At 51.0% G+C, this 9,005-nt stretch overlaps 1 protein-coding gene across 2 annotated transcripts; it reads right to left on the bottom strand.

Moving 5' to 3' along the window:
• Positions 1-2,886: 2,886 nt before the first annotated feature.
• Positions 2,887-8,784, bottom strand: FAM219B (family with sequence similarity 219 member B). 2 transcript variants are annotated; one of them, XM_032174979.2, is made up of 5 exons: positions 8,491-8,784; positions 8,182-8,269; positions 7,060-7,137; positions 6,570-6,618; positions 2,887-4,702 (listed from the first exon to the last, which is right to left on the bottom strand). In XM_032174979.2, exons 1-5 carry the CDS (start codon positions 8,702-8,704, stop codon positions 4,535-4,537), a joined length of 597 nt encoding a protein of 198 aa, XP_032030870.1. In that variant the 5' UTR covers positions 8,705-8,784; the 3' UTR covers positions 2,887-4,534. The 2 variants fall into 2 exon arrangements, with proteins under 2 accessions (XP_032030870.1, XP_032030871.1); XM_032174980.2 differs by having other exon boundaries at positions 2,887-4,699.
• Between the last annotated feature and the right edge of the window lie 221 nt (positions 8,785-9,005).

The raw sequence follows: 9,005 nt of genomic DNA, 5'->3' as shown, positions 1-9,005 counted from the left end.
GGGGTGGGCAGGCTACACTCCAGAACGCTGGTATGGGAAGGAGTGGGAGAGGAAGCCAGCTTTGGCCTCAGAGGCACAGCTTGCAAGCAGGCCTTGGGTCTGCCCAGAGGCATAGCTTGCAAGCAGCCCTACAGAGAAGGTGACTCAAAGGATACACCAGTCACCAGTGCAAGACTCTTTGCTCCTATTTCTTTTTTTTCGACGGAGTCTCACTCTGTAGCCCAGGCTGGAGTGCAGTGGTGCAATCTCGGCTCATTGCAAGCTCCACCTCCCGAGTAGCTGAGACCACAGGCGCCCACCACCACGCCCGGCCAATTTTTTTGGTATGTTTAGTAGAGATGGGGTTTCACTGTGTTAGCCAGGATGGTCTCCATCTCCTGACCTCGTGATCCGCCCACCTCGGCCTCCCAAAGTGCTGGGATTACAGGTGTGAGCCACTGCGCCCTGCCCGGCTCCTGTTTTTCAACTGGCCCTAGAGGAGGGGTCAGCAAACCAGGCTGGCAGGCCAGTTCTGGCCATACCTGTTCATTTCCATACTGTCTGGCTGCTTTCAAGCCACAGTGGCAAAGTTGAAGAGTTGCACTAGACTGTACGGTCTGCAAAGCTGAAACTATTGACTGTCAACCACTTCTCCAGAACATACTCAACTGTTGCAGATTACAGGGACTCAGAAACCGAATTAGACAATTTTCATGGTGAGGAGAAGCCCAGTTAGCTTTCCTAAACTGGCAGGAAGTGTAAAAAGAGGGAATCTCCCGATGGCCTGCTCCAGGGGTGGCACACACCTGCAAGAGGCTGTCGGCTGTCTGCTGCTGCTGAGGTTTCTGACCTGCAATCATAGATCCTGTCACCACAGACTAATCACTTAGTCTACTGGCTCCTTCCTGTGGGATAAAGGTTTAAATTCATACAAAAGAATCTTTCTGGGCTTCTGCCCACACTAGAGCCCCTATACAATGGAGTTCCAGGAAACCACCTTCAAAAATCTCCTGGGTTTTTTTGCCTCCAAATTTTCTTCAGCTAAAAAACAATAAAGATGAGCTGGTGGCCGGGCGCGGTGGCTCACGCTTGTAATCCCAGCACTTTGGGAGGCCGAGGCGGGCGGATCACGAGGTCAGGAGATCGAGACCACGGTGAAACCCCGTCTCTACTAAAAATACAAAAAAAATTAGCCGGGCGTAGTGGCGGGCGCCTGTAGTCCCAGCTACTCGGAGAGGCTGAGGCAGGAGGATGGCATGAACCCGGGAGGCGGAGCTTGCAGTGAGCCGAGAGCGCGCCACTGCACTCCAGCCTGGGCAACAGAGCGAGACTCCGTCTCAAAAAAAAAAAAAAAAAAAAAAAAAGATGAGCTGGAAAGAAAAGGTCTGCTAAAGGGAACCCATTCTATAGAAGTGACTTGCAAGAGCCTATTTCACTCATGCTGTCCAATGAAACAGGCCCGAAAGTGGTGCCCAGTGGGAACAGCAGAAAGGGGGGGGAGTTTCCAGAAGGAATTGCTGTAGTCAGCTATTAAGCTATTTCTTCATTTCAGGATATCCAGGATATTCTTAACTTTTATTTTTTTGAGAGGGAGTCTTGCACTGTCTCCCAGGCTGGAGTGCAGTGGCGGGATAGCTCACTGCAACCTCTGCCCACTGGGTTCAGGCGATTCTCCTGCCTCAGCCTCCTGAGTAGCTGGGACTACAGGCGCCTGCCACCACACCCAGCTAATTTTTTGTATTTTTAGTAGAGACAGGGTTTCAGTAGAGACGGGGTGACAGGATCTACAACTGCAGGTCAGGTTAGGTTGGTCTCAAACTCCTGACCTTGTGATTTGCCTGCCTCAGCCTCCGAAAGTGCTGGGATTATAGGCATGAGCCACTGTGCCTGGCCAAGGCCTTTAAAATCCTACTGCAACACAGACACAGCTCAACTAGTGTGATTGCATTTATTCTTATAAATGTACGGAGCTGTAGAAGTGCAAGCCAAGAGTTCTATAGAGTAGTACATAAACACCATATGGTACCACTCCTGCTGGGAGGTAAGCCTGGATACACCCCTCTCCTCAGGAAACTGTCACCTGCAGAACACACAGCACTCAGAATTAAGGCAGTTTGGCCCTGGGCACATTGGTGGTATTTTGGTATGTGGCCACTGGCCCCAAACAACTGACCATTTCTACCCTGCCTCACTGCACTGTCCCACCAGGTCCCTCCAGCTTTTTCTACAAGGTAACACCCTCCTACAAGGGGTCAACCAGCTCAGAAACCTCTTCTTCAGGGACAGTTGCAGCTGAATATGCCAGAGCTGATTATTACAACAATGCAGAGGGCCTTGGTTTTGGGGTCCTGCCACCCTCACCCCTAGCAGCTGCTAAACACCCAGGCCATTCTGCCCTGACCACCTCCCCAACAGAGATGTGGGTCTATACTTACTTTCCGCAGCCACCTCCCAGCACACACTGGGTCCCTCTACCTGTGTCGCTGTCTTTCTTTACACTGTGCTACATTTGATCCCTTTCCACATGTGCACTTCACCTCTGCAGACACAAGAAAGGCCTGGACACGATCTCTGCAGATGGGGAAGGGGTTCTGGATGGAGATGTTCTTGAGCTCTACAAGCATTTGCGCAAAGTGCTCAGGATGTTGGCCACCTGCGTAGAGCTGCAGAGTCCCATTCCAGAACAGAGTAACCATCTGCCTCCTCTCTTCCCAAGACCCCAAGCTGGCATGACTCTGGTCTCTGTCCTCTCTCTGCTGTGATGCTGCTAGCTAGTAGAGTAAGTCAGCCCCCAGATACTGTATATTCCTCTCAATCTTCCATGGTTTGAGAAAAACACAAAGATAGATGTCCATCAAGCACTCACAGGATTACCACCGTGAGGATGGTTGTCAGACAAATAACAAATAAGGCTGTATCTTTTTATTAGACTTTCTCATCTTTCAGTCACCCCTTGTGGTAGAGCGAAAAGAGTGTGTTGTCCCTCTCATGCCTCTAGTGGCCACAGGACACTGAGTAAAGCAAGAGACTGGATACTTTCCCATGTAGAACCTACACCCCAATCCCGACTATTGGGCTGGGAACCCTGTCTATGCCCATTCAAAGCTCACCATGTGGGAGGATTGCTTGGGCCTGGGAGGTTGAGGCTGCAGTGAGCTGTGATTGCACCACTGCACTCCAGCCTGGGTGACAGAGACCCTGTCTCCAACAAAACAAAGCAGAACGCTCACCATGGTTCTGAGTTAAGCCAAAAAACAAAACCAAACCTGTTGGAAAAATTCTAGAAAGAGGCTTGGTATAGAGTATAGCAAGAGATACTCTCCAATTTGTGGGTGGGGGGTGTCACAGCAGAAATTATGCCTATTTCTGCTGTTTGGGCTGGGGGCTGAAAGAGGCTGTGTTACACCCAGAGTTCTGCTTAAAGCCCAATCCTGAGTATCCAGTGAGGCCCATGCTGTGACCAGAAGAATCTGGCAATAGAATGAAGGGAGTGAAGGCCCTCTACACTGGTGGACTGATTTCCTCAGGCAAGGGTCTAGGAGCTGGCTTAGGTCTCTCCTACCCTTCCTGTCTGTAAGCCTCAGTCTAGGACAAAGCCCACACAGCTGTATACCCACTCTCACGAGACCATTGCTACTTCTCAGAAGTTTAAAAAGTAAACAAATAGGAAGGCACCGGACTGCTCCCTGTAGCTCCCTCTGCTGGTAATAATAAAAACTGCAGGCTTCTGGGGCCAGCCCCAGTACCTTCAACCTAATCTTTAGCTCAAAGACTGGGTGAAGAAACTCGCCCAGACCAAGGAAATACGAATAAATAAATATGAACATGTCGGAGCAGTTTTTCTCTAACTAGGGAAGGGCAAACCAGAATCACTAAACTCACCCGGACAGTTGGACCAGTTGGGGATGCCCCAGGTCCAGGGATTCTGGAAGCCAGGATCCTGCTGTGTCATTAAGCAACCTGCTATGATCCCTGTCATAGTTAGACAGGTGCAACCTGAAGAGGGACAAAAGGACTCACTTTATGCTCTCTTGAAGGTCAAGCCTGCAAACCATCTTAGAGCTAGGAAGAATAGAGCAAATGGAATTTCTCGAACTGGTCTCAAACAGTTAAGTTCTTTTTTGGATTGCCAGCTATAATAAACCATAAAGTGCTATTTTCTGCCTCCATACAACACTATCTAGCACAGCCTGGGCACAAGAGCTCCCTTTTTGCCTCCCTGAAGCACTATGACAAATACCAGTCAAGCTGTCTGCAAGTGTTTTCCTTAGCCACCTTTGTCACCCACCATAAGAACCAGAATTCTCTGTCCTGCCCTTATTAAAGTGACTTCTCCAAACTCTGCTCCAACAGCACAGGAAAACTACAGAATTCTACCTATTAGCCCACAGCCCAGATGGGGGCCTCTGGCCTGAGAAGCAACAGGTAAGGGCTACCTGCAGGTCACTTTCTAGGGGTCAGTGACTTCAGTGCTCACTGCACTGTGTGAGCTATGAGTGGCCAACAGGGCTCTGTAGGCCTCATGGTGAGCAGGGCCCATCTTCGAGGGTAATGTCTACTGGAGGGTACAGGAGGAAGAGTCCCCAAGACAGCACCAGCAGCAGGAGCATGTTGAAGAGGCCATGGGCTTAGGGGGGATGAGGTCCAAGTCCTCGTCATCTGGAATCTCATCCAGGTGATACCCATCCTGAAGCAGCTGCCGGCTCACATCCTGGTTCACCTGCTAAGAGAAGGAGAGGAGGGAACTATAGGCCAAGATGCAAAGCAGAAATAACTGCTACCCAAAAGACAGAACCACATTCCCTTACCAGGGCTTCCTGACCATGTCCCATCCCAGGCCAACCCCACACATCCCTGGACTACAGGAGGAAGTATCACCTTCTCCTACCTGTGCCTCAGCCAGCAGTAAGCCTTAGTACTGTCCAGGCTTCACTGTCAGTGACCCCCAGGGATCTGTTCTCACTAAATCCTGAGGCATTCATATAAATATCAAGTTCCCAATTATGTTTGAAGATCAATGCTCTGACTGTTCCCACTGGGAGCCCAGACTAGTCCCTATCAAGGCTGAAGAATATGGGATAATAACAGAACAATGGGCTAGCATAGTAGAGCATGGGTTACAGTGGAAGGGAGTGGTGAGCAGTTTTGTCTACACACTGCTGTTTAGACTTATCCTTTGATGCCAGCAGAGCTGGGTTCCTGCAAAGTGGAATCTGTTGGTTGGTTTCATCAGTTCATCGAACATAAGAAAAATAAGGCTGGGCGTGGTGGCTCACGCCTGTAATCCCAGCATTTTGGGAGGCCAAGGCGGGTGGATCACAAGGTCAGGAGATCGAGACCATCCTGGCTAACATGGTGAAACCCCAACTCTACTGAAAAATAGAAAATATTAGCCGGGCGTGGTGGCAGGCGCCTATAGTCCCAGCTACTTGGGAGGCTGAGGCAGGAGAATGGCGTGAACCTAGGAGGTGGAGCTTCCAGTGAGCTGAGATCATGCCACTGCACTCCAGCCTAGGCGACAGAGTGAGACTCTGTCTCAAAAAAAAAAAAAAGAAAAAGAAAAATAAATGAGGCTGGGGAAAGTGTAAGACCTCCTCTTACACACAATCTTTGACACTCAGACATCTAAGGAGGACACAATTTGCAAACTGCTCTATTCTCTGTGACAGAAACTCAGAGATTAGCCAAGATTTCCAGGAGAGTAAGAAAAGCAAGTGGTGTAGAGTCATGTCCCCAGCACTTCACCTCTGTCAAAGGGAATGAGCTGGAAATCCCAGGATTTTACATCCCTGTGTTTCTATCTGGGACAGTCACTCTAGAAAAATGTCCACATGGCTATCCCAGGAGTGTTTTAGCTTGAGTTTTCATAGATGGAACAATTGAAGAAACAGAAGTTGTTTGGTCTGGAAGAAAGCAAGCTTGGTGGAAGATGGGCAGGGGAGAGACAGAAATGCTGATCTCAGAAAAACTAGAGTTGCTGTGTGACACTGGAAAGCAGGTCAAGGACCAATGGACCCATTCAGATTAATAAGGAAGATTTCTCTAAGAGCTACTCAAAGAAAAAATTTTGTGTGTGTTGAGGGAAGGGTGGGTAGCAAGGCTCCTTGGAGGTGGGGAGTACCCAATTACAAAAAGCATTCAGGTAAGCACAGACTAGTAAACACTTAGCTGGGATCTATCAAAAGGATTCCTTTTCCAAGCTGTGCCCTAAAAGACTTTATTTTAGAGTCTTATTTTAGAGACAGGGTCTTGCTATATTGTCCAGGCTGGTCTTGGAACTCCTGGGCTCAAGCAATCCTCCTGCCTCAGCCTCCCTAGTAGCAGAGACAACAGGCATGTACCACCATGCCCAGCTTTCATGACTTCTGAGATCATTTCTAGCCCTGAGTCTATATGGTCTCCTCGATTCTCAACAGCCCTCCTTGGTCACTTATACCTCCACCGAGGGAAGAGGGCAGAGTGGAAGATCGTAGAACAGACCAGAAGTATGGCACAGTGCTGTGCTCACAGTGGGCACCAAACAAGCATTTGACAGTGGTAGTAATGCTGCCTGCAGCCTGGCCCTGTGCAGAAAGGTGTTCTGGACTTGCCTCTGCAGATGAATACCCAGAGGAGTATCTGGATTCCAGCTCCCCATCACTAGGAGAAGAGGAAAACAGTCAGTTCCGGAAGGTACCTGTGGCGCACGGCTGTAAATCATCAGGCGGAGAGCATGCAAGGGCATCTGGAAGACTTGTGAAGCAAAGGCCACACACAACAGAACTCAAGCCCGAATAGGCCTTGAGTAATACTGGTTCCCTCAACTGGTTCTGGCAGGGACAAGGTCACTCTCACTAACAATGCAAACATAGCAGGGCAGGATGATCCCCCGGACATTGATGCTCCGAATTCTAGAGCAGCATGATTACCTATGAGTCTTCTAACCAAGCCATCCTGGGAAGGGATATTGTTCAGAAGAGAACAGCCCTGGAATATACATGAAGGGCCTTGGAGGAGACAGGGAACAAGCAAAGGCATCAGGCAATCTTCAGTTCCAGCCAAGTTGCTTCCCAAGGGGGTATTTCCAAGGGGAGCACTCACCTGTCAGAGTCGAGGGACACCAGGTTTTCATCTGGACTCTGGCTAAGAGCAGTATAGCCCTTGTTAAACTTCACTGACCTGAGGGGAGATGGGGGAGAAGAGACCAAACATAGATGAAAGCATAGGCATTTCACAGGGATAGCCAGAGTCCTCGCCCTGAAGGAGAAAGAATTAACTGCACTACTGACTTGCCTTCTCCCTGGTCACAGCCACCACTGCCTGCAGCTCCATGTACCTGGCTAAGTGCCTCAGAGTGTGTACGTCCTCATTCTTTTTTTTTTTTTTTGAGACAGAGTCTGGCCCTGTCACCCAGGCTGGAGTGCAGTGGCGCGATCTTGGCTCACTGCAATCTCCGCCTACCATGTTCAAGTGATTTTCCTGCCTCAGCCTCTTGAGTAGCTGGGACTACAGGCGTGCCCAGTTAATTTTGTATTTTTAATAGAGACGGGGTTTCACCATGTTGGCCAGGCTGGTCTCGAACTCCTGACTTCAGGTGATCTACCTGCCTCGGCTTCCCAAAGTGGTGGAATTACAGTCGTGAGCCACTACGCCTGGCCTGTATTCTACTCCTCTCATAGTCTTGGAAAAAAGCACACCTCCCCTTGCCTGAACTAGGAAAAGCACCCTCTCCCCACTTATTTAATCAGAGGACACAAAAACTGCAAGTCTTTGAGTAAAAGGTTAGGGTTAACCTTCACTTCTCCGAGTTTCAACCCTCATCTGTAAAAGGAGGCACTGAATAAGGTTCTATGCAGCTCCGAGTTTACTATTCTGTTAAAAACAAACAAACAAAAACAGGTCTAGCCATTCCCACACTGCTCTTCGTCCTCATTCCTGGGGACTCCAGTCACCATTCTCCTCCCTAACAGAGGAGGAGAATGTTAGTGAATGAGCCTGTGCACTCACAGAACTCCCTTATTCCGAAGCCCTTTCTCTGATCCTATCACATCCTTAAAGGAAAAGAGGAGATTGTTCCTCTTCCCATTTTAAAGATAGTGAACCTGACAGGTTGCATCAGGGGAATCGCTAGCTCGGCCTTAAACCAGAGCACCCTGTCTCCGTCCTGAGGATTAAAGCCTTCTCTAAAGCTGCTGGCACAGAGGAGGTGGCGCCTGCTGAGACCTTTTCCCTGAAGAGTCTGGGCGGTTCGGCGAGGCCCCCAGCATGCCTTTTCTCCGCAGAACGGCCTTGGCCAGGTCCCGGTGCTTCTCTGGAAGTTAAAGGACCCGGGTCAGCCGGGTCTTCCCCACTCCGCCGCGTCTCCCGAAGGCTGGGAGGCCGCTCTTTCCGAACGTATTTTGAGGGGCGAGAGCAGGCTGCAGCTAACCCCTTCCCTCCGGGGCCGAGGCCCAGCGGAGCTCCGGAGCCCGCCCTGGGGACGCGGCCGCCCGCCCAGGGACAGACCTCCCCCGACCATCGGGCCACACTCACGCAGCTTGGCTTGAATGGAGGGTGCGCGCGTCACCATGTATGGCCCCCGCTTTTCCACGGCCGCGGGAGTGCGCTCCCCCAGACGGAGGGCTCTATTACCGATCTGCCCGGAGGGTGGCCCCGCAGCTCCCGGCGCGCGGTCCCGAGCCCCGCTGGGCCGGGGGCCCGGGGAAGACAACTGCACCGCGCGCCTGCTGGGCTCCGCGGTCGCCATGGCCGGGCCCCGCCCTGCCGGATGGTGCAACCCCGCCCGTGGCAAACAAGCGATCTGCCGAGGGAGAAGCGGGCTCTTTTAACAAGATGGCGGTGCGCAGGCGCAGGTGGTTCCCTTCCGGAACTCTCCGGTTCGGTAGTCTGAGGAGTTGGCCGAAATGTTCCGCCCTTCTTTTCGGGGGGTCGGGCAGTTCCGTTCTCGCTTTTGGGGTAGGTAGCTTGAACCTGGTGATGGTTAAGCTCAGTTTTGTCTCTAGTGGAAATTAAATACTGACACTGTTGTGGGGCTGCGCGTGTGCCTC

This window comes from Hylobates moloch, unplaced genomic scaffold (assembly GCF_009828535.3).
Source record: "Hylobates moloch isolate HMO894 unplaced genomic scaffold, HMol_V3 SCAFFOLD_14, whole genome shotgun sequence".
NCBI classification, from domain to species: domain Eukaryota; kingdom Metazoa; phylum Chordata; class Mammalia; order Primates; family Hylobatidae; genus Hylobates; species Hylobates moloch.
The sequence above is the reverse complement of the archived record's forward strand: the minus strand, read 5'-3'. Positions and strand labels throughout refer to the sequence as shown.